Genomic DNA, 26,304 nt, shown 5'->3' with positions numbered 1-26,304 from the left:
AAAAACTGACAAGACAAGGAGTTTGGGCTTGATGGAGGAAATTGATAAAGAAGTAACAAGGTTTGTTTATACAGTCTTCCTGGTCCTGAATTCCCTATCTCTGGCGATAGGGATACCTCTTACCCTCCAGGTGCAGGAGGGTGCCCTTCACATGGGAATTTATTTCCTACTTTTAGGGGAACGGAGAAGGGTCAGAGTGTCCTTCTTGTACCAGCTGTTTCTTAAGTAACTTTAATTTTAAATAATCAATATCAATCAAAATAATATCAATAATCAGTAATCAAAGTGGCATATTTTAGGGTGGCCTTCCCTGAAACCCATCAGGGGGAAGATGAGGGGTGGGTCTTGTTTGATAGAGTGGGGTTATATACAGACTTGTCAAATTTAGATGCATGCAATCCAAGCAGTGGTATGGGGTAGCTCAGCAGAAATGTTGGGGAGGGAGACTTACGTCTGAATCTCAACAAGATCTAAATGACCTTAAACAACAGGAGGAAAAGGGGCACCTGGGTGGCTCACTTGGTTAAGCGTCCAAATCTCAGTTTCGGCTCAGGTCATGATCTCATGGTTTTGTGAGTTTGAGCCCCGCATAGGGCTCTGCACTGACAGTGTGGGGCCTTTTTGGGATCCTCTCTCTCTCTCTCTCTCTCTCTCTCTCTCTCTCTCTCTCTCTCTCTGTCCCTCCCCTACTCACAGTGTCTCTGTACCTTTCAAAATAAATAAATAACCTTAAAAAAATAAAACAGGAGAAAAGGAGATCAACAAGAATGAATATAGTGAGAATCAAGAAGAGGTTCAAAGCTGGATGAGATTTTTCCAACATTTAGAGTTTAGCAAGACATGGAATAGCCAACAGGAATACTGACAAGTGGCTAGTAAGTATGAGGAAAACTAGAAAGGGATGACAGCCTGCAAGTCCAAGAAAGAAAATGTATCAGGAGGAGGGTGTGATCAATTGGTCTATGATGTTGAGTTTTCCATAACTCTTAGGTATCACAGAATAATCTTTTTTGTTTGTTTTTGTTGAGAGAGAGAGAGAGGTAGGGGAAGGAAAAGGGAGGGAAAGAGAGAGAGAGAGAGAGAGAGAGAGACAGAGAGACAGAGAGACAGAGAGAGAGAGACAGAGAAAGAGAGAATCCCAAGCAAACTCCATGCCTGGTGCAGAGCCCAACACGGGTTCCATCTCATGAACCGTGAGATCATGACCTGAGCTTGAATCAAGAGTTGGACACTTAACTGACTGAGCTACCCATGCACCATGGGTATCAGGAAATAATCTTAATAGCTGGTATCTGCATATATCTGTATGGCAGTTTACAGTGGCAAAGCATGTTTGTTGGTACAATAATTATACAGAACATCCTGTGAAAAATGAGTGCAATGATCAATTATGAGACATGCTGTCTGTGATGTTTCACTCAGAAGTTCATAGTCCACATTAATGCATGCATTTAGTATGTGGCTCTGAGAAGTTAATGGAAAAGAAAACTGCTAACTTTTTTAAAACCAGGAATTTCCCAAATTATTTTTTTTTATTTTTTTAATGTTTTTATTTATTTTTGAGACAGAAAGAGACAGAGCATGAGCAGGGGAGGGGCAGAGAGAGAGTGAGACACAGAATCCGAAGCAGGCTCCAGGCTCTGAGCTGTCAGCACAGAGCTCGACGGGGGGCTCGAACTCACAGACCGTGAGATCATGACCTGAGCTGAAGTTGGACGCTTAACCCACTGAGCCACCCAGGCGCCCCTCCAAATTGTTTTTTTAATTGAGATTTTGGGGAGTAATTTATAAGCAGTAAAATCCAACCATTTTAGGAATACAATTTTATGAGTTTTTATACAATCATGTAACTACCACCACAACCTAAGAGATTTTAAATCACAAATTGGGCCAACGTGGAACGTCTCTAGCTCCACTTTGGGAAATGTTTATTGAGGGTTTGTGAACATTTGCACATATATTATCCCACTTAACCCTCATGCCAGCTCTCTGAGCTACACAGTGATGGGGTTCAGGACACACTACCCCAAAATGTGGCACCTGGGCACGTTAAATATCTTAAGCTTAAAAAGTTTTGTGTAAATGGCAGAACCAGGAAGGTCACTCTGGCCTCCATCACTCTTTTTCCCTGAAACAGGCCATAAAACTCCCATGTGAAACGTACCCTCCCTACGCCAGGAGGAGGGAAGACATCACTAGAGACCAGGAATTTGGGGCCAAGAAGTCTATATAAACAAACCTTGTTAAACTAACCTTTATCTTCCTAGACACTTCTTCACCATCTACTACCTCCCGCCCAAACTTCACAAAATGACTGTTTCTTCATCTAAAAGGTATAAAACCTTCCTACTCTGGTCACTTCTTTGGCTCTTCATTCTCTTGTGGAGGCTCCCCTGTACACGTAAAAATTCAATAAAGTTTGTATCATTTTCTCCTATGAATCTGTCATTGTCAGCTTAATTTTCAGACACAGCCAGGGACCCTAAGAGGGTTGAGGAAAAACTTTTCCCCATTTGCAATACCATTATTTCTCTGTAAGACAGAGAAAGAAAGAGGCACAAAGAAGTAAAGAATCATGCCCAAGGTCTCACAAACCTCCTCAGTGAAAGAGGTAGATTGAAACAGATCCTCTTTTCACTTGGCACAGTGGGAAAATAACAGATAAACTACCAACAACTAAGACTATTTACGGAGTCCTTGATTCATCAAGCATCTCTTTAAAGCAGGTGTCGTAATTCTTAACATATAGGAGTTAAGTGTTGAGGGGTTAATCAATTTGCTCAAGGGTAAAGAGTTAGAAATTAGCAGAGAAAAAATTCAAATCTAGGTCTTTCTGAATTCAGAGCCTGAAATCCCAGCTGCATCATACTGTGCTGTCCTATACAGTAGCCACTAGCTATATTTGGCTATTTGAGAACTTGAAATGTGGCTACTCCAAATTGATATGCGTGTAAATGTAAAATATACATAGAATTTTGAAGACATTTTAAAAATATAAAATATCTCAGTGATTTTTTATACTGATTACATGTTAAAACAATATTTTGGATATATTGAATTAAATAAATTATCGTATTAAAATGAATTTCATAGGTGGCTCAGTCGGTTAAACATCCGACTTCGGCTCAGGTCATGATCTCACAGTTCGTGGGTTCGAACCCCGGATCAGGCTCTATGCTGACAGTGCAGAGCTTGGAGCCTGCTTCAGATTCTGTGTCTCCCTCTGTCTCTGTCCCTACCCGGCTCATGCTCTGTCTCTCTCTTTCAAAAATAAATAAACATAAGAAAATAATAAAATGAATTTCACCTCTTTTTACTTTTTAAAATGTGTCTCCTAGAAAATTAAAAATATGTAGCTCGGGGCGCCTGGGTGGCGCAGTTGGTTAAGCGTCCGACTTCAGCCAGGTCACGATCTCGCGGTCCGTGAGTTCGAGCCCCGCGTCAGGCTCTGGGCTGATGGCTCAGAGCTTGGAGCCTGTTTCCGATTCTGTGTCTCCCTCTCTCTCTGCCCCTCCCCCGTTCATGCTCTGTCTCTCTCTGTCCCAAAAATAAATAAACGTTGAAAAACAAAAAAATTTTTTAAATAAATAAATAAATAAATAAATAAAATATGTAGCTCATACACTGCTTTAATAAATAGAAGCTGACCAAACAATTTATTTCTTAGTGTTGCAGTCAAGAGATTTCCCCTTATTTTTCCATCCAAGGTAGAACACATCACCAGATACATTGTTTTATCCAGAGTTGGTTTGTTTCTGGAGGAAATAGTTAGAAACAGGATTCTTCCTCTGGTCCCCAGCTGTTTACAGTCATTTTCTTTTGCACCCACACAAGTTATTGCTTTCACTTTTGGTAGATTCATTTTTATTAAAAATATTAGCTAACCAATGACTTGTTAAAGACATACACCAGAAGGTTGCTTTTTTTTTTTTTAAATAAAGCAATAAAATACAATGATCATGGGGAGTCAATACTGGACATTCAGCATTTAACCCACGGCATTTCCTTGCAGGGTGAACTAGCACCTGGGTGATGCCTGCATTCTGTCAGTCATGTCGCACGCTAATCCTGAAAAGCACATAATACCTCCTAAAATATCTCAAGGGGTTAGAAAGATCTTCTAAATATTTTTAAATCTCTAAAGAATAAGAATTGCCTAAAATATGTTCCTTCCTGAAACCTGCTTCATTTTAGTTCTAAATATTCTTTTAGTCCTTGATATTAATTTGATTCTGACTAAGGAAGAAGTCTTCATAAGTAAGAGTGTGCTTCTTTACTGGAATTATAGTGTATGTATATATGTATATATGTGTACACATATATAGTACATATATATGTGCATATGTGTGCGCATATATATGTATATGTATATGTATATGCATATGTATATGTATACTTACATATTTACCTATAGTGCCCACTACCTCCAAGTGGAGTCGAAATCTGGCACTTACCTATTATCATTTTGTGTGGTTCAGTAGCTATCAACCTGTTTCTGTATTGGAATCAACTGGGGAAATTTTGAAAAACCCAAATGTTCAAACCTCGCCCCTAGAAATTCTGATCTAGTGAATATGAAGTTTCCCTCAGCCCAATGAGAAAATCTGACGCACAACTGAGGTTGAGAACTATTTGTGAGGACAGTAAAACTAGTGTTTTAGGCTCCCTAAACTTACTTCTTTTTTTAATAAATATTTATTTATTTTTGAGAGCATGGGAGAGGCAGAGAGAGAGGGAGACACAGAATCCGAGCAGGCTCCAGGCTGTCAGCACAGAGCCTGATGCAGGGCTTGAACTCAAGAAACACAAGTTCATAACCTGAGCCGAAGTCAATGCTCAACTGACTGAGCCATCCAGGCGCCCCTCCCTAAACTTACTTTTAAAAAAGGAACTAGTTTGCACCCAGATCTCTCTTCTGTCCTCTGTGCCTGCAAGGATACTAAGCACCTCTGCTCAAATTTCTTACCAAAATCTCTTTGGCTTAGATGCTTTCCCTCAACCAAACGCCTACTAGGGTTTTTATAAGCATCACTCATTAGTCTGATGTTTATGTACGGTGGGTATATATGTGCATGAGTGTGTCCCAACTGGACTATAACTCTTTAAGGAGAAGGATAACATCTTTATGTTTACCACACCCCATTTTAGGCAAATGCACATCACACACCGGGTACTTAGTTTAAAAAAAAAAAAAAAAAGAATGTTTCAAAAGTACCTACAATAATCCCCAACGTACAGTGGTTTGACTTACAATTTTTCAACTTCTTGATGGTGTGAATCAGTGGAAACCATACTCTGAATTTTGACTTTTGATCTCTTCCCACTAGCTGTATTTGATAAGATATTCTCTCACGATACTGGCGGCAGCAGCAAGCTGCAGCTCCCTGTCAGCCACATGATCACAAGGGTAGACAACCAATATATTTACAACTGTTCTGTTTTCCACTGTCAGTACAGTATTCGGTAAATTGCATAAGATATTCAACACTTCCTTATAAAATAGGCTCTGTATTAGATGATTTTGCCCAACTGTAGGCTAATGTAAGTGTTCTGAACACATTTAAGGTAGGCTAGGCTATGCTGTGATGTTCAGTAGGTTACATGTATTAAATGCATTTTTGACTTACAGTATTTCCCACCTATGATAGTTTTATTGGGGCATAACCCCACTGTAAATAGAGCAAGGTGTGTAAGTAAGATCATGATGTGCTCTTAAGAACATCACAAAACAAATCAAATCCCTCCCCTAATAAACAGCCTTTTAACTGAAGATAATTGTAGCAGTTATGGATCTCAGTCCATATACCCAAGTTTGCAAGAAACATAATCTTCTAATATTACCCACACTCATGATTTTCTCCCCACTCACCCATTCCTTCACCTCAGATTACTAGAATCCATCACCTTGAAAGCAGTCCCGAAGGAAATGATACATTATGAACTTTCCTGCCAGAAAAAAAGAAAAAAAGCACCATCTCAGAATGTTTACGAATTGCATAAGTTTTCCTGAAATGCCATGTGTTTGAATTATCTATCATACCATTAAATTAAATATGGCTAAAGTGTTATTGGGACTTTATGTATTATAAGTTTTATTGTAGGTATTTCATACTTATTACAGCTGAGTTTTCTGATCATAGTGATGTCAAAGTATTATTTACAGGAACAAACCTACCATCCATGTTGTTGTTGATGGGCAGGTTTAAAAAATTAAGACATTTTTTTTTTTTTCTGAGAGACCTCCTCCTCCAGGCCTATTTTCTGGCCCACAACCCAATAAAACTCTGTATTACTGACTTTCTGTTGGGATAAAATTTTAAAATAACTTTTGACCCACCCTATTAAGCCAGCGCTTCTTAAATTCTCTTCAGTGAAATACCAGCAAGGGAAGAAGACAGAGAATGTAGTATATAGCTGGATGTACCCCCAAACTAAAATTTTGTTGCTGATTAGGATTAAATCTTAATGAAATTCTTCACCTCATTTCATTATACACCATTGCTTTAAATAGTAAAAAATGTTTCACTTCCCTGAATCTTTCAGTAAATTGATTTCATAGAAAAATATGTTTACTTTGTGGCTTTGAATAAATTGGCGATACACTTTAGAATAACCCTTAACTCCAGCTGGGAAGAAGAGGAGGCTTGGAGGAAAGGAAGGAGAAGCAGGCTCCACGTGAGAGCCTTGCATGGCAAAAAAAAGTTTCAGTTTGGAAACCCAGTGTTTGTTTGCTGTGTTCATAATGTACCTTAACCCTTACTCCCTTAGACCCTGTTCCCCATTGTTTGCAAGCAGGACTTACCTTCTATAGGGCCATTAGAGCTTGAAGGTGCATTCCCGTCTGACTCATGACTCTCTTTCCAGATAGTACAAATGCCCTGCTTTTCCAGCTAATATTGAGCACTTATTATGTACCTGGTTTCGTTTTAAATTCTTTATATTTGTCAAGTCTCTTAATCTTCCCAACAAGCCTTTGATGAGGCTATTATTATTATACCCAATATACAGAGAAGAAAATTGAGATATAATTCCTTCAAGGTCACCCAGCTAGTGGATAACTGGTAGGGGACATTCCAACCTAGGCATTCTTAACCGCTGCAATATTGTGCTTTAAATAACTCAACATTTAAACTGTGTGTAAAATTAAAACACATAAAGGATTGATAATGTTGGATGTGTTATAAAGGGTTTTAAAGTAAACTTTTTATTCATATTGAATATTGAAACGTGCATAAATCATGTTCAAAAGTAACTATCACCCACATAGAGAAACAGAACATAACTAGAGGCCCCCCCATCACCTCTTATGCTCTAAGTTTCAAAGTTCAAAATAATCATTCACTTAGTGTTGTACAAGCTGAACTCTATATCTATTTAAGACCCTAATTAAATTCATTTCCATAGTAATATACTCTTTCTAGAGTAGTGATCCTCAAAATGTGGTCCCCAGACAAGCAACCTAGCATCATCTGGGAACTTGTTATACTTGCAAATTCAAGGACCTCCATCCAGACCTACAGAACAGAAACTCTGGGCGTGAAGCTCAGCAATTACGTTTTAACAAGCCCCCGAGCTGATAGTGATGCACGCTAAGGTTGGAGAGGCTTGGATGTAAGTCCGTTGTAACGGTTTTGGTTGGTGATCACGTATTGTGTTAAGTGAATACTACCGCCTAAAGTGTTAGGCGTGGATAACGGTGACAAGTTCTAATCACCTACCTTTTTGAAGTACACTGCGGGTAAAATGCTTACTATTTTAACTAACCGTGTTGCTGTTGCCGTCAATGTTGCAATTTATCAGGAGTATAAAGCAATGTTGCCTTTATCAGGCTCCTCACCGCCTAACCTCACTAGTCGCCCAGTCCGTAGTAGTCCAGTTTACCAACAAAGCCCGGCTGCAGCGTGGCGGGGAATTCAACATCCTGAAGCGGGAGCAGGCCTCGGCCAATCAAATGCAAGGCTTAAGTCGCTCGCCCACCCTGGCGGTGTGATTGGTGGTTTCCCGCCGGCGGAAGAGACCTTTCGAGGCACCGCCCAGGGCCCTCCCGCACTAGCCAATCGTCGCTCGGCGCCTGGGGCGGGGGCGGACTCGCGCGAGTGATTTAACATGGCGGAAAATGGTGTCTTGGCGGCTCCGAGCCCGCGGGGGCGTGCGGATGGGGAGGACGCGGAGCCCCCGGAAGAGCGAATGGCAGAAACGCCGAGAGATGATCAGGAGCAGTTTGAGTGCCAGGAACTGCTGGAATGCCAGGTGCAGGTGGGGGTCCCAGAGGAAGAGGAAGACCCGGGCCTAGTGGCCGAGGCTGAGGCGGTCGCTGCTGGCTGGATGCTCGATTTCCTCTGCCTCTCTCTTTGCCGGGCCTTCCGCGACGGCCGCTCTGAGGACTTCCACCGGACCCGCGACAGCGCAGAGGGTGAGTGCTGGGCGCGCCCGGTTCGGGGCTGCGCTGAGGCCGGGGGCGACGACGCGGAGCGGGGCGGGAATCTCTGCGAGCTGTCAAAGCCCAGTTTGCAGCGCAGTACCCCTGGGGGGTCGGGGGACCCGGGCTGCTGCGGCGCAAGACCCGAGGCTCTGAGTTGAAGTTGGTTCGAATCCCGCACCCGCCTGTTTGCAGCTTCTCAGTTTTTCTCAGATTCTGTTTTTCTCTTCAGTAAAGAGAGAATTAGAATTAGACCGCCATTTAGAATTGATGCAGGATCAAACGAGTTAAAATGTATAAAATTGCCCAGCGTCTCAAGTCCTTTTTCTCCTTTGGCGCTTGTATTTGTTGTTTTTATCGACTCAGGTATTCCTGTGATGGCATTTATAAAGCGGTCACAGTGGCCTCCAAGTGACCCAGGCATCAGTGTTTTCTATTAATTTGTGAGCCTTTTAAATCTCATTTGGCTTGGTTGCCTGCAGAATAAAAGTAACTGTCAATGAAATTTACTGCCTGCACAACACAGTCTGTAAGCGATGGACAAAAACAGATTCAGAGAAGACTGGCTTTTTCAATGAGAACAGAAAGATACGCTGGTATTTAATATAAAATTAAACACTTCAGAAAACAGTATGGACACATTTCATCTTCATGGTCATCCCGTAAATTAGGCAGGTAATCTTAGTTTATAGAGGAGTGGACTAGTCAAGCAGTCTAAAGTGTTGGTAGGTTAAAAGGAATGTTCCACACCTGTGCCTTATCTTCCGCTCCAAGAACCTTTCCATATACTGACTGTGTCAGATAGCACTAGAGCCATGGTTAATTACCATTAATTAGAAAGTTAAATCCTGAAATGAAGCCAGTTCGTTATACTTAAAATTATTTAAAAAGTCCACTTTGGGGAGAAAGGTAGGATTATCTGTGTATTAATGAATTTGAGTTGGAAACATTAGTATCAGCTCCTGTTTGGCTCAATACAGGCATAAATGGTGTTAAGAAACATCATTCATTGGGTAAATTTGTGGATCCAATTGGCTTTATTAAACAATTTCATGAATTGGGCAGCATCCCACCCAGCCAAGCGGGGAGGAGGTTGGAGAAGTTGTACAAAATGGAAGATTTTTATAGGAAGGAGGGCAGGGCAAGAAAGTTATAAGCAAGAGAAAAGGATTGTTCCAGTCTAGGTCCATTCCCTTTAGGAGGAACAGCAGGCGTCTTACGCAGATTACCTCATCCTTCTTTGGGGGACGGAGAAGGCCCATTTGGCAGACTTTTTGGCTCCAGTCACAAAATTCCTACCAACCGGTTTAGACTATTTGGGGAAGGTTGAAAGTGCAGCCAGATTTGGTGGTAAGCCCAGTTTGGGGACTTAGCCTGAGTGACACCATTTTGGGCCTGTTTTCTTTTAACAATGATTACATATAGAAATGTTTATGCATATTTTTTTTTAATTTTTTTTTTCAACGTTTATTTATTTTTGGGACAGAGAGAGACAGAGCATGAACGGGGGAGGGGCAGAGAGAGAGGGAGACACAGAATCGGAAACAGGCTCCAGGCTCTGAGCCATCAGCCCAGAGCCCGACGCGGGGCTCGAACTCACGGACCGCGAGATCGTGACCTGGCTGAAGTCGGACGCTTAACCGACTGCGCCACCCAGGCGCCCCGTTTATGCATATTTTTATACATGTCTAGACACAGGCTAGTTAGTATATATTCATTTCTTATTCTGTTGGACGAAAGGGCACAGAAGCAATGTAACCCTACGTAGTAACCTAGCACTGGAGGCTTGGTTTCTAATACCATTCCTTAATAAAGGGAACCAGCGCTCTTTGGAGAAATGGCCTGAATCTGACACTGGGACAGGAGATAGGACAGATGAACCTGGAGCATCTTGTGCCAGAAAGTAAGGAAGTGCTAACAGCAAACCCCCAGACAAAAAGAACTTTTGGGGGTACAAAGGGAACAGGAGCCAGCTTTAAGAGCTCCCAATGGCCAGAGCAACTCGAGCAAGAAAATAGTTTGAATTCTAACCCAAAGGTAAAATATTTATCTGTGAGCCCATACTGATGTAAATAAATGATGGAATAAATAAGGAGATGAGATAAGAAACAAATCTCCTGCAGAAGAATTCCAAGTAATTTATGAAGCTACTATGTCGTCAAGGAGGTGACACCTAACACCCCACTCCTTAAGTGTGGGCTGTGCGGAGTGACTTTATTCTGAGAAGTACAGTATGGCATTGGGGGAAGGATAACTTTACAGTAGAGAAGCCTAACAAAGATTAATTCACACCTAGGTCATCAAGGTCAACAGGAACGGTGACAGTTTGGCATTATATATACTTTATATGATGTATTGAATATGGAACTTTACCTCTTTGATCTTCCTCCCAAAACTTCTTAACTCCAATCAAATTGTGAGAAAAACATCAGACAAAGCCCACTACAAAATATCTCAAAACTGCCAAGGTAATCAAAACCAAGGAAAATCTGAGAAACTGTGATGATGACTAAATGTAATGTGTCCTGGATGATATCAGCAGAAAAAAAAGGACATAAGTAAAAACTGAGGCAGTCAGAAAAGAGCATGGACTTTAGTTAATGATGTATTAATATTGATTTATTAATGTAACCTGTACCATACATATACAAGATGTTATTAATAGGGGAAAGTGGGGGGAGGGTATATAGGACTTCTGTCTTCACAATAATTCTATAAATTGAAAATCTTTCTAAAAATTAAAGACTTCTTTTGAGGTTCTAGGTCAAGACCCGAGGAATAATCTAGGCCACCTCTATTATTTTTAGGATCAGGGCACAGAAAGCCAGAGAGAGTAAACTATTTTTTAAAGTTGCACTGCTAGTCAGTGACCTATAAATTGTGAACATAGTGTTGTCTCTGTATTTCCATTTTGACTGAAAGGACTTCCTTTTATCTTTTATAGGATTTCATTTACTTTTCAAAACTTTTCAAAAACACACAACTCTTGATGCTTTCTAGAAAATTCTCAGCTCTTTCATTCTGACTCACAATTATTCTCACACCTCACTTAACTTAGGCCGTTTCCAGACTGGGAAGCAGTTTAAGATAATGATTAAAAGCATGGGCTCCGGGGGGACACCTGGGTGGCACAGTCCATTAAGCATCTGACTCTTGATTTTTTTCTGCTCAGGTGAGGATCTCAGGGGTCAGGTCATGGGATATAGTCCGGTCTCTGGCTGACGCTGACAGCAGAGCCTGCTTGGGATTCTCTCTCTTCCTCTCTCTGCCCCTCCCCTGCTCACTCTCTATCTCAAAATAAATAAATAAACTTAAGAAAGAAAGAAAGAAAGAAAGAGCATGGGCTCCAGAATAAATTGTCTGAGTTTGATTCCTGGCTCTGCTACTTTATAGCTGTTAGACCTGAAGCAAGTTACTTACCTCGTGGTAGGTCAATTTTCTCATCTTTTTATTTGGGGTGGGGGGCAGAGAGACAGTGAGAGAGCCCAAGGAGGGATTCTCCTGTCTGTCAACACAGAGTCTGATGCGGACTCGAACTCAGGAACCATGAGATCATGACCTGAGCCGAAATCAAGAGTCAGACACTTAACCGACTGAGCCACCCAGGCTCCCTCAGTTTCCTCATCTGTAAAGTGCTGATAATAGTATCTACTTAAGAGAGTTGTTGAGAGAAACACATGAACTGATAGATATAAAGCAAGGTTTCTCGACGGCCTCAATACTGTTGACACTGTGTGTTTGCACCACATGATTCTTTGTTCTGCGTACACACGAGAGTGGAGGGGGGTGAAGGTGAGGGTTCTCCTGTGCTTTGTAGGACGTTCAGCAGCGTCCCAGACCTCAACTACTAGATGCTAGCAGCATCCCCCTTCTACTTGTGACTTTCAGAATTGTCTCTAGACACTGCTGAATGTCCCCTAAGGACAAAATCACAACCATTTGTAGACCACTGGTGTAGAGTGCTTAGAGTAGTGCCTGGTGTTAGAAGTGCTTAAATACAGTGGCTATTGCAGCCAGTCAGTAGATCTCCCTAACATGTTTCTGTCAGCAGTGTTTGGTTACAGGTGAGGAGAAAGCAAATAGCCAGGTTCAACCAGGGGAGGTTTTCATTGTTTTTATTTTGTTTTTTGGCTAGCAGGTACAAAGAACAGAAAGGCAGTGGTATTTGTAGGTACTGCATATGGACTAAATTGAATATGGAGGGAGGTGAGATAAAGGTCTGACTTTCTTCCCTAGCATAGAGTAGATTCTTTTGTTTTGCTCCTATACCATACTTAATCTTTGTGGCATTAAAATTTTAATGAATCACTTGCGTAACTTTTGGTTTCTGTCCTTAACATTGGCTAGCAGTAGCTGTTAAGGAAGTATTGAACTGTTTAAATTTTATATTAATTTTGTGCTCTCTCTGAATCTTGTTTAATTAAATTGTAGCTGGTTTTGGTCCAGATAATCTCTGGTATAGCTTAAGATTATGCTATTTTAGGATTGAGGAAATAAATACAAGTCAGCGTATTTGTCTTTTATCTGCTTAGTAGCTGCAAGACCACTTTTTGGTTTTGCTAGTTGATTTAATCTTTATATACACCAACCAAGCCCTGGGTGAACTGTAACTGTGGAACCTTCAGGTCTTACTTTAAACATAATTTCCTCAGAAAAGCTTTCCTATCTCCTTCCTCCAACTAGCTACTAAAACACATTCTAAGCTTTCTTTGTTATATGCATCCATAGCATTCTGTACTTGTCTTTTTCAGTTTTCTCCACGTTTTTACTTTAATTGTTCAATCATTTGTCTTTCATTGCTACATAGTAATAAATTCACTGAGATCCAGGATTATGGTTTACTCCAGCATCATACTCAATGCCTAGCGTAACATCTGCGTGGGCATTCAAATATTTGGAAGACTAATATTAATAAATTTTTTTTATACATCTGCAGTTTTATTTCTTCTTTGGGGTTAGGGTTGAGGAGAAACAGGTTTTGGCTGAGAAATAAACTTTTTTGCTGAAATTGTACCCTGAAAGTTTTAAATAAGTAGCAGAAGAAAGGGAAGATAGGTAGTTGGTAAACTGAGGCCTAAAGTTGCTGCCCCCTTTCCGTGTCTGCCCCTATGACTTCTTGTCCCAAACCAAATTACAATAAAGGAAGTATTCTGCTCTTTATTTTGCTCCGGTAATGATCTAGACTGGAGACCAAGAGGGGATTGCCACCACAAGTTCCCAAGAAGGAGCGCCACAAGTTCATTTATACTATGGTCTGTATCTGAGACACGATCCCTAAAACATCTATCAAAGAGTAAAAGGTAGCAATGTGGACTTGATTTGTTTCCAGAGCTTTTCTGCCCAGCTGTCACTGATGAACACAGCGAACACCAAGGGCACGTCTCTGACGGCCCCTTCGAATTTCTGGAATAAGTATTGTTCTACTGGAGCTGAGCGGCAGCTTTTGAACATTCCTCTTAGATGAGCTGCATGTGATTTTTCTCCACATACCCTGTGGAAGCACACTCAGGTGGTTTTAGTCTGGAATTCACACACGGAGCACGTTCTCCTGCCACCGCAGGGTCCTCCACCAGCCGGCAGGGCAAGCCTGAGGTGCTCCCTGCCATCTCTGCCTGCACAGGGGCCACTGCTTGCTGAGCGTTGAGGTGAGAGCGCAGAACCGCCAGCAGAGGGGGCTCCCCGCGCCTGTAAGCCTGGGGCGCTGGATGGCACACCTTTCGGGACAGGGGGACCAGCTTGACTGGCCTCGTGCCTCAGTGGAGCACTCACACTGCAGCCCTGCAGGAGCTCCAAGGTCAGGGCTGCGGAGTGCCAGAGCTGCCAGCTGCCCCGGCAGAGGCTTTATCAGGACGTTCCCATGGCTATGGCGAGAAAGCCAACACGCTCCTGTTGGATCAGGCTGTGCGCTCACTTCTTTGGACCCACAAGGCTTTCTGGAAAGGCCGCGGGGCCTCAGGTGCAGCAGGTGGCCACACCTCGGGCCGTCTCCTCGCTGCCAGCTTGCCCCAATAAATAGGTTTTTTAAATCTTTGTAAGTTTAACAGACTCCCTTAACTGAAACCTTGACCAAAATAATATAAAATGTTTCCTATAATAATAGGTAGGAGTTTTAAGGTATAAAATAAACTTCCAGCTAATGATTAGACACATTTTACAGTTTGAGTCTAAATCTCCCTTTTTGTTAGTATAGAGTGCTACCTGTGAAAGTACTTTTAAGTATTTATTATTCTGCATGTGAAAATCTGTTTTTATTTTACAAGAAAAGTGCTCGTTGCTATTTTTCCCATTTTTAAAAAAATTGCCTATAAATAAAAGCATATAGCTCTCGGTTTATGATTTTTGCATGTTTATAACCTATTACTCAACCAACCACACAGAGGCACTGCTGGGTCAAGTTTGGCTTTTTTTTTTAAATATTTTAATAAAGTTCACATCTTTTCTTTTTCAGCTATTATTCATGGGCTGTCCAGTCTAACCGCTTATCAGTTGAGAACTATATTCATATGTCAGTTTTTGACAAGAGTTGCAGCAGGAAAAACCCTTGGTAAATATGTGTTTTTATCTTATTTTGGAAATGTTTTAATCTATGTCTAAAGGTAAAACAATGAGAAGAAACACATGGAAGCTGTTAGTTGTTTTTGAGAGTTTGCACTATGTATTTGGCATGTACATCTATACAAGCATTTTTAAAGGAAGTAAAAGAAATATAGTTCTCATCTCCTTAGAGCACTGGTTGTCAAACTTAGCTTGCTTCAGAATTATTAGAACACTTGTTAAAAAACAAAATGCTGAGTTCCCTTCCCTACCACGAATTCCTGATGCAATAGGATGGATGGGAGGGGCCCTGGAGTTTATATTTCTAATAAGTTCCCAGGTGATTCTGGCACATGGGGAGCCATGCTTCATGGACTCTCCTGGAGATTTACTTTAAATTTGACTATGGTAACTTTGTGGTGACTCTTCCATACACATTCTGTTTTTTACTCGCAACTATGATAATTGAAACCTTTTATTTGAACTTGATTTCAGTACTTATTTAGATAGGTGAATATGATTTATAGGTATAAAAGCTCTCTCCTTTATCTCTACAGGTAATTTTAGATTGTAATGGGCAAGCCTGCTTCAGTTTATTAGTAATGGGTGATATTTACAACATGGTCACAAAAGGACCTTTTGCTACAAATAATTACATATTTATATTGGTGTTTACAATTTACACAAATGCTTTCCCAACAGTGCTAAGTGGTAGGCAGTACTTAACATGAAACTGTTTACTTATAATCCTGTTGTCGTATGGAAAATCCCAGTGTGTTAGTGCCACTCTCGTGACGTTCACTGTCCAGCTCTGGCTCATACAGTATGCTGCGTGTTGGGGGTAAGACTAGGGCTGCAGTTAATGCCATGACCATAAGTGACGAGGACTAGAAGCAGAGTAGATATGGGGAGACAGAACTATAGGTAGTCTGGGCCTGTAGCTAAAGAAGAAAAGCATCTGGATGTGGACACAATCGGAGAATTCCTGACCGTGTGGACAATAAGTTAACATGGTTGTTAACAGTTGTTTTGTAAATTAAATATGACAAAATATTCTAAAGTGCCCAACTGTGTTTCACATGTTAGCAGTTGTTCAGTGGATCTTAACTTTCTCCCGGACGGCCCTTCCTCTAGCCTCTCCTTTCTTTCTGGAAAGAAATGCAGAATGTGTGTGTGGCGCCATGGTTTAATCTTGAAATTCACCAGGATCCCCCTTTGGGTATATCTTAGACATGATAGGCCCATGTCAATTATCAACAATCAATGTATTTCACCATAATGGACTCAAGCGAGGCAGCAATTAAAATTTTATTTTAATTTATATGGTAGACTTTCAGCTATATATATAACTCTTCCCTTTTTTTTTAAAGTGGTTGCTCAACAGCAGCACTGCCTAATAGAAATATAATGTGAGCTATATATATTGGAAAAGAAATAGATGGACTTAATTTTGGCAATATCTTATTTAACCCAATATTTCTAAAATACATAAACATATAATCAACATAAAACATGTTAATGAGACATTTTACCCCTCTTTTTGCAGTAAGTCTTTGAAATCTTGGGTGTATTTTATACTTAAAGCACATTTCCATTTGGAACTAGCCATATTTTACTTGTTTAACAATTATGTATGGCAGTGGCTACCATATTAGCTTTAGTCTCTGCCCCACATAGCTTTGAAATGTGGCAGATGTCTTGAAGGGCAAATGTTTATGACAGGTTCCATTCTCTCATGGGACTTTATTTTTTAAGTTCTGTACAGCTCCGGGAGACTTCCCTACCTTTCTACCCCAGCTTTCTGAACTGCCCCAGAACTCAGCAAATGTCCTGAGGGGAAAACCAACCATGTGTTTTCGGTTCTTCTATCCAGTCCACCAAGCTAGCCCCAAGGAAACCGCCAGAAGCTTTCCTTGTTGCTATTACCCCAGTAAAATCTCCCTGCCTGGAATGCACTTACTGAATCTTCGCCTTATAAACAAATGAGGCCAGGGAAGAAAAGCTGCCCTCATCACCTCCCCTCAAAAGGATTCTCTCCCTGGAGATGTAGTTCATCTAGTTCTCTCTGCTTCCACCACTATCCCGTGCCTTTAGCAACATGCTTTTGCAATTTATCCCACTTTTTTCTAGCTGTAATAGGAATGTTGGCCTACCACAGTATCCTACATTCTGCCTGAAAGTGAAAGTCTACTCTAAAGTTTTTGAAATTAAGATTTAACAGTGATACATTTTTCCCCTACATCTCACATTTATGAGAAGGAAGGCAGATTAATGAGATGGGTTAGATAATGTCCGTCCAGAAACCTAATAGGAAATATAAATATTGAAGTGAGTTTTTATTTTTGTGTTCTGAGAGAAAGAGAGCACTCACACAAGGGTGGGAGGGGCTGAGAGAGAGGGAGAGAGAATTCCAAGCAAGCTCTGCACTGTCAGCTGATGGGCTCACTCTCACGAATCATGAGATTATGATTCGTGACTGAACTGCCTAGACACCCCTGAAGTGAGTTTTTAAAAGAAAAACAAATGTGAAATTAGAAGGATTAGGCAATCTGCCTTTGCATTTTCATCTTTCATGCTTTCCAGCATGTACTCTAGCCTTACCAAGCATCTTGTTATTCCTGAAACACACCTTTTTTGAGACAAAGTAAGTGGTGTTTAAGTGTTCTGGAGTGTGCTTCTACTACTTGTTAGCTGTGTCACCTCTCCAAGTCTCAGGTCCTACTTTATAAAAGACAAAGTTGATAACGTTGTATGCCCTTTTAAAGAAATTGTGTGGATAAAGGAGCTACTGCATGTTAACCACTTAGCATAGTGCCTAACATGTAATAGGACGTTAATATGTGTTGACTATGAGTGTGAATATCTTTTGTACTCCTCTGCCTTTTGTTCTGCTGCTGCCTTCCTGAAATGTTCTCCTTGCCATCCTTATCCTCTTCACTTGGTTATCTCCTATTTATCCTCAGTGTCCCAGTTTGGATTGTTTCTCTTCCTTGAAGGATTCTCTTCTGGTATCCTTTTGTAGAGTTGATATTCTATTCCTCATATACACTAGACCCTCCTAGAGGGTTTTTGGGAAATACAGATGCATGGGCTCTACCTCGTACTAATTAAATCAATCTCTAAAGGATGGGTCTAGGTTATTTGCATTTTATTTTGTATATTTACTTTGAGAGAGAGAGACACCACACGGGTGGGGCAGAGAGAGAGAGAATCTCAAGCAGGTTCCACGCTCAATGCGGAGCCCGACTTGGGGCTTGATCTCATGTCCTGACCGTGAGATCATGACCTGAGCCAAAATCAAGAGTCGGACTCTGTAGAGGCATCCCTGTAGTTTTTTAAAGCTCCTCTGATGATTCTGAGGTATAGCTAGAGCTGGGAAGCGCTGGCATAATACATAATTCTAATAAAGTACCAGTCACATCAGTTTGTCTTTCTTCATAGCTAGCAGTCGGGTTTCATAAGGGCAGGAACCATTTCTTCTTCCTGGTCGTATCCTAAGTACCTGGCACAGGGCCGGGAATATAAAAAGACTTACTCTACAAATTAATAAATTTTTATGTTTAAAATGTTGGAGGGGTGCCTGAGTGGCTCAGTCAGTTAAGCGTCAAACTCTTGATTTTGGCCCAGGTCATGATCTCACAGTTTGTGGGATTGAGCCCCACATCAGGCTCTGTGCTGACAATGCAGAGCCTGCTTGGGATTGATTCTCTGTCTTTCTATCTCTCAAAATAAGTAAACATTAAGTAAATTATCAAAATGTTGAAGACACAATTAGAAGACAACAGGAAATAAAGTAGAAATCGTTGAAACTCCTAACATTTAAATTGCATGCTCCTTCAAATTTTTCAAAGGAAGAAAAGGAAATTAACTTGAATCAAATCACTTGCCTAAACTGTTGTGTACAGGAATACTGCCTAGCACAGAGTATATACTCCATAAACATTTAAAGAACTGAATTCATTAAAAATTGACCAAAGTAAAGTTCTATTCAGCTTCCTTAATTACTTATTTTTGTTCTGGTTTTAAAAGATGCACAGTTCGAAAGTGATGAACGAATTACACCCTTGGAATCGGCCCTGATGATTTGGGCCTCAATTGAAAACGAACATGACAAACTTCATGAAGAAATACAGAATTTAATTAAAATTCAGGTATGAGTATTACTTTATTATTATTATTATTATTATTATTATTATTGTAGAATCGAAGCACACAACATCTAGAGCAATTAAGAGCTACTTAATAGAAGTTGGGCGGTAAACCCAAAGTAAAATTTAATATACTTACTCTCTTCAGAAATTTGACCTCTGGTTTATATTCTTTGACACAAGCTCTGAGAGTTGGGACTTAATGTTTGCTCCCTAAGTATGTATATATATATTGCCCCCACTTGAGAAAATACACTGCATCAGTTTAAAGATCACAAAGCAACTTTCAAAAATCAGTAGTTTGTACTGTCTCAATTTCTATTAAAAATTACAAATATGGAAACAGAATATTTGATAAGAAATTCATAGGTTTTTGTGAATAAGGGAATGTAAAATTTTAACTATGTAGAGGGAGTTTTAGGAGTAACCTATTAAAGAGTGAGAGCCAAAAAAGTCATTCAAAGATACAGTAGCAGGGAAAATATGTTTTGCTAACGGGCAAAGCAAATACTAAGGATTGTTCTAGTTAAATAAATTTTTCCTCAGTTTTAGAAAATTATTTTATGGTTGGGTAGGAGAAAAAACTCCAGATGAAAGCTCACCTTCCCAAAAATGAATTATTGTTAGTGTGTTGATTGCCAAGTGGAATTAAGACCAGAAGAGAACAGGCAAAAATATAACTGCTACTTCTAAGAATTTCAGCCTGGGATGAAGAGCTTTGTCATGTTATCCCAGTTTTTGGAGGGGATTCTAGAGGAAACAGGCCATCATTAATATACTAAGGTAAAGTTGAGCAGGTTACCATAAATTCATAGCAAATATAATATATTGCTTGCTATTCGTCACGTACTATTCTAAGCACTTTTCACATAGAAGTCTAATCCTTACAATAGTCCTATGATATAGGTACTATTATTTACACTGTTTTACATACAAGGAAACTGAGGCACATGAGGTTAAATAGCTTGCCAAAGTTCACAAAACTATCCAGATGGTAATAGTAGTCCCATATCTTACCATAAAATATCAGAAAGGCCAGTTTATAAAATGATTATTCAGAAGCATCTGGTTTCCTAGGTTTCTATTAGAGATTTTTAAGGATCCTAACTAATTTTACACATCCTAATCATCAGAAACACCATCCACCTCCTCTCTCATTTCCCTTTTGCTCATATTAATATTTAGGTGGGCCCTAAGTGTACATAATGTAGCTCCTAATTTATTTATTTATGTCTTCTTTTTTGGTTGTTTATTTTATTTTAGAGCGTGTGAGTGGGGAAGAGGGGCTGAGGGAGAAAGAGAGAGAAGCTTAAGTAGGCTCCATGCTCAGTGCAAAGCCCAGCGTGGGGCTCGAGCCCACAACGCTGGGATCATGACCTGAGCCGAAATCAAGAATCAGATGCTCAACCAACTGAGCCACCCAGGCACCCCTTAATGTCTGCTTTTAATTGGCCTAAATTTGAAAGAGGTAGAATGCTGGGCATTTACTAGTAAAGATACAAGGGGCCAATGAAAAATTGTTACATCCTTTTCAAACCACAGTTACTTCATCTTTGAAAAGGTATTTTAAATCATTTATCACATTAACAGGACTTATTTCAATATTAAACCACAATTATACGTTTTTAAAAAGCAGCCTAAGGTATGTATTTGTCATCCTATCTTTTAGGCGATAGCTGTTTGTATGGAAAATGGCAATTTTAAAGAAGCAGAAGAAGTCTTCGAAAGAATATTTGATGACGCAAATTCTTATGAGGTAGTTGGTCAAACTAGAACCATAATTTTCTTTTCTTTTCTTTTCTTTTTTTTAAAGTTTATTTATTTTGAGAGTGTGTGTGCATGAGCCAGGGAGAGGCAGAGAGTGAGGGAGAGAGAGAATCCCAAGCAGGCTCCATTCTCAGTGCAGAGCCCAACACAGGGCTCCAACGGACTGTGAGACCCATCACCTGAGCCAAAACCAAGAGTCAGACGCTTAGCCAACTGAGCCACCCAGGCGCCCTACAATCAGAATTTTAGAACTGTCTGTATGGAGTGAGGTAGATTCAAAGAACACTGGAGGAAGAAGGGGATGCTTTCTCTTTTAAACAGGATAGAACAGTGTTGTCCAAGGGAAAAATAATGCAAGTCACATATGTGTTTTAGTAGCCACATTAAAAAAAGTCAAACGACTGAAACAAATTTTAATATTTCATTTTACCCAATATATCCCAAAGCATCATTTTCAGCATTTAATCAACATAAAAAAGTATTGACGGGATATTTTACACTCTCCTTTTTGTACTGAGTCTTTGAAATCTGATGTGTATTTTATACTTATGTCTAAATTCAGGTCTCACATTTCAGAGGCCCGGTAGCTACATTTGGCTGATGGCTACCATATTGGGTAGCATAGGTATAGGAAACATAATTATTTTTTAGAAGTCTCTTATGTGATCATTAGTAGTTTTTGTGTGTATGTGTAATGTAATGTTAAAGGTCAGTAGAACTTGTCTTTCAGTATTACAGTGTTGGAATAAATTAAGTTTATTTAAAGAAATAAAAGATAATTATATTTTTTTTTGAAAAAAATTTTAATGTTTATTTATTTTAGAGAAAGAGAGAGTGAGCGCGCGAGTGGGGGAGGGGCAGAGAGAGCGGGAGATACAGAATCCGAAGCAGGCTCCAGGCTGTCAGCACAGAGCCCGACGCGGGGCTCGAACTCATGAACCACGAGATCATGACCTGAGCCGAAGTCAGACACTTAACTGACTGAGCCACCCAGGCACCCTGTTTTTTTACATATTTTTTTAGTGAACTTTTTATTGAATAGTAGTATACCTTTAGTAGCATACATATACCATCAATGTATAAATAGATGTCTTTTCACAAAAGAAACATGCTTGTGTGATGAGGCCCTATATCAAGGAAAAGAACATCACCAGCACCCTCCAGTCACTATCTTACCTTCTCAAGGATAACCACTACCCTGACTTATAACATCCAAGATTAGTTTTACATGTTTCCAAACTTTATATATTACAGTCATATAGCAAGTTTATATAAGATTGATCCATGGTGTTGCTTCTAACAATATTTCATTTATTTCCATTGTTCCATTGTTGGAATATGCAACTTACCCATTCTACTGTTGAGAAACATTTGAGTTATTTCCAGTTTTTGGCTGTTACATTCCTTTTACACATCTTTTGTAGAATAAATGTATGTGTTTCTGTTGGGTATATACTTAAGAATGATTTGGTGGGTTATAAGGTATGCACATATTCAGTTTTAGTAGATAACTGCCAGATAGTTTTCCAAAGTGGTTATATCAGTTCCTTCAGTAGTGTGCAAGAGTTCCAGTTGCTTCACAGACCTTCTCTGTTGTTTTCCTTTTAGTATGCTGGCAAATATGTAGTACTATCACGTTGGGTTTTAGTTTCTCTGTTTCTCATGAATAGTGAAGTTGAGCACCTTTTCCTATGCTGGTATAGAGTAGAAGAGTGGTCACCTTAATCCACGTGAGGGACTGAGCTAGGTCAAGAGTAGGTTATAGTTTTATTTAGACTTAGTTTTTCTCTAATTTGGCCCTGTTCCTAGGGTGTAACCCTCCAGAGATCTCAGCTGAAAGCCTGATATGTTTATTGAGTTTCCTGCCCCCACTTTTTTTTGCCTTAGCCCTGTGAGGCTACTGAAAACTCCACTCTACCTCACAGAAGAGGAAATCTTCCTTACAACCAGGAAGCATAAGAGGAAGCACTTAATCTCACTATCATGAGTAATCAAGGCAATCCCAAGTAATATATTAAAATAGTATTTCCTATACCTCAGACTGGCAACAATTAAAATATCTTAGAATACCAACAGCTGGCCCAAAGAGTGGAGAAATGGTAAGGCTGCCATACCTTTCTCTCAGTGGTGTATGTAAATTAGTACTTAAACTTAGGAGAGCATTTTAGTAAAATCTGTAAGTATGCATTCCAGCAATTCTACTTCTAGATAAATACCCTGGAGTAACTTTTTATTTTTACTGCACATTTTAAAAGCCATGAAGTTTTATTTAAAAACAAACAAACAAAAAACAGGCCCTACTAAGACAATTGGTCTGGAATAGAGCCTGAGAAGTAGAATTTTTTGAAAGCTCTGTAGCTTTAATTGTGCAACCAGCCTTCAAAGAACTGATGTCTAAGAAAAACTTGTAATGTGCGCAAGAAGACATGTAGAGAAATGTTTACCAGTGCTGCAGTAATAGAAAATAGCCTCTAACTGCTTTCAAAAGGCTGGAAGAATGAATGAATAAATGGTATTTTTGATCAGTGGAATATTGTGCAGCAGTAAAAGTAGCTTAATTCTATAAAAATATTATCAACATGAATAAGTGTCACAGAGCTGAGCAAAATATAGCAAGTTTCAGAAAATACACTATGCTAAACAGTACTATATATTTATGGGTGCATACATACATAGTGCAAGTTTAAAGGAATGCATGAATATGATAAATTCTATATTCAGGATAATGGTTACCTTGAGCAGAGGAGAAGCTGGAGGTGCAATCATTTTGGTAATAAACAAGAGCTTTAGTTGTACAGATGATGTTTTATTTCCATAAACTTGGCAGTGGACATTCAGGTTCATAATTTATTTTTTAATCTTTTTGTTATGTGTGTGAAATACAATGTAGTTTTTTTTTTTTTAAGTAAGAAAAAATATATTGGTGGGCAATTTGAAACAGAATTTTTTAAAATCTCCTGTATCCCTGAGTTTATAATGTGACTTTTTTAAATTAAATAATATGTAACAAAATTTGTAATATCTTATTTGTGATTTATGTATTAATATGTTTTTCCTGTTTTCTTTAGCCTTTAAAAAGGAAATTGCTTATGGTAATCTCTCAGAGAGATACATTCCACTCCATTTTTCAGCACTTCAGCTACAACCACATGATGGAGAAAATTAAGAGTTATGTGAATTGTGTAATAAGTGAAAAATCATCAGCCTTTCTTATGAAGGTATGCGTATTTCAAAGAGACTCGAACAATAAGCTAAGGATAAATTGTTATAATAAAGGAGAATACTTGGAATAGAAATCCTTAAAAACTAATTGGAATTTTATTTAGTGATTTTGTAGAAGAATGGCAAAACGTTACAGTTAGTGAATCTCAAGAGTTTATCAGTGATCTTCGCAGTATTTTTTAAATTTTTTAAAATAAGAGTTGGGCAAATTTTTCAAAATAAAAAGTTGGGAAAAATAGGTTAAAGAAAATTTTTGCATTTTTTTGTAAAAAGTAAAATTGGACTGAAGAAAGGCCTTTAAAAAATTTTTTTTGTAACATTTTATCCTCAGTGGAGCAATGAGTAAGGGGGTTTTGTCTTAAAATATCTGGAACTTTTATTTATTTATTTTTTTAAGTAACCCTTTATCTTAATATTGCCTAGCAAGCATTTTATATATGAAATACATGTACAAGGAAAGACCTTCTCCATAAGGCTTAAAAACCAAGCAGGTAACTAATGCAGCTGCTATAGATATCATACTTCCTGGAGAAAAATACAGCGCAGTCCCTTTATTGACCTGTCAACAGATACTTTGGTTATGACTGTCAAGGAATTAGAAGGCTTAATTTTAATGCTCTTTGTTCAAAATGGCTTCCTGAATTCCTTCCTCTTTCACAACCCCATTTTTTAAGGCAGCAGCAAAAGTAGTGGAAAGTAAAAGAGCAAGAACAACTTCTCAAGAGAAACCTGATGGTAACAGTATTGAAATGGAAACTGGAGCTAATTTGGATGTAGGAAAAAGGTTTGTAAATTCATTAATATATTTTTTGTCTCATGGATACAATATCTTTATGTGAAAGTGTTGCTAGTGAGCCATTTTTAACAAAAATTATTATTATAGAGGGTATGTTTTACTGATAACATTTGGATATTTGAAGTACTGTACAGTTCATGTTTTATGCACATTGTTATATGTGTTAAGCGGAAATAGTACAGTTTAAATGGTATGAGTAATACCATTTACCATTCTCAGGCAACGTGTGCTCTGGAACGGTGTTGAAGTTGGGAACTTGAATCATCTGTACCCCTTAGTTCTCCGATCCCACATGCCTTCATCATGTGACTCACTATCCTGAGGATTATTCTAGTATTTTAAGATACTGTTCCTACATCTTTAACCTTAAGCTAACCACTTCATCTGGTGCTCAACTGAAGAAATTGGGATTTGCTCCAACGCGGGAGGGAAATAGGCTATGTTAGTCCTACACATAGTAATCCCTCTTATCCATGGGAATGTGTTCTAAGACCCCCCAGTGGAGGCCTGAAACTACAGAAAGTACCAAACCCTAAATATGCTATGTTTTTATCTATACACACATACCTATGATAAAGCTTAGTTTATAAATTAAATACAGTGAGACATGAACCACAATAATCTACTGGAACAGAAGTTATGTGAATGTGGTCTCAAAACATCTTCATGTACTGTACTTCCCCTTCTAGTGACGATGTGAGCTGATGAAATGCGTAGGTGATGAGGTGAAGTGAGGGGAATGACGCAGACACTGTGATGTAGTGTTCGGCTGATAAGATCCTCAGGAGGACGATCATCTGCTCCCAGATGCAATTGATCGGGGGTAACTGAAACTGTGCAAAGCGAAACTACAGATGAGGGGGACTACTGTATTGAGAGACAAGTTCAGTCTCCAAAATTATGTTTTAGAGATTTTCAAGGGTAATTTTTACCTTTTGTCTTGGCTTAGGAACTAACCTTATTGAAGAAGATACACTCTACCATGATAAAGTTCTTTTCTGTTGAACTTATGGTCCATTCCCTCTATTCTTCCACCCTTAACCCATGGCCAGATGGTCATGTGGTCTCCAGATGGATGTATTTTGCAACGGATGTAGTGTCTCTCATTTTGGCAGGGGGTTAGTGGTGGGGGGGGGGGGGGCTGGCCATCACTCGAATGCTGCAGGTTCCTCATCTTAACTACTTATTTAGAGATGGGGATTGGGGTTCAAGTTGGATAGACCTCAGGACTAAGCTTAGTTGTCTTATAGTTCCTGCTTCTCCCTACCTATTAATGTGATCTGCTCCCTTACTGGTTCATCTCCCTAAAAACTCTATTAAAGTCTTATGATTTTCTAAGATCCATTTTAAGAAGTAGATCTTTTTTTTTTTTTTAATTTTTTAATGTTTATTTTAGAGAGCCCAAGAGAGTGAGCACA

General features: G+C 39.4%; 1 protein-coding gene across 3 annotated transcripts in view; it reads left to right on the top strand.

The window, feature by feature from the left end:
• The first annotated feature begins 8,073 nt into the window (after positions 1–8,073).
• Positions 8,074–26,304, top strand: part of TERF1 (telomeric repeat binding factor 1) — a 34,520-nt gene continuing 16,289 nt past the window's right edge. The window contains exons 1-6 of one of the 3 annotated variants that reach the window (XM_030303914.2): positions 8,074–8,413; positions 14,868–14,963; positions 18,983–19,104; positions 20,771–20,857; positions 23,937–24,086; positions 24,765–24,874. In XM_030303914.2, coding sequence (XP_030159774.1) covers positions 8,107–8,413; positions 14,868–14,963; positions 18,983–19,104; positions 20,771–20,857; positions 23,937–24,086; positions 24,765–24,874 — 872 coding nt within the window. In that variant the 5' untranslated portion in view covers positions 8,074–8,106. The remainder of the gene's footprint in view (positions 8,414–14,867; positions 14,964–18,982; positions 19,105–20,770; positions 20,858–23,936; positions 24,087–24,764; positions 24,875–26,304) is intronic. The other 2 variants (XM_030303915.1, XM_030303916.1) reach the window with 2 other exon arrangements.

This window comes from Lynx canadensis, chromosome F2 (assembly GCF_007474595.2).
Source record: "Lynx canadensis isolate LIC74 chromosome F2, mLynCan4.pri.v2, whole genome shotgun sequence".
Classification (NCBI taxonomy): Eukaryota; Metazoa; Chordata; class Mammalia; order Carnivora; family Felidae; genus Lynx; species Lynx canadensis.
Note: the sequence above shows the minus strand (reverse complement) of the source record. Positions and strands in the feature narration are given on the sequence as shown.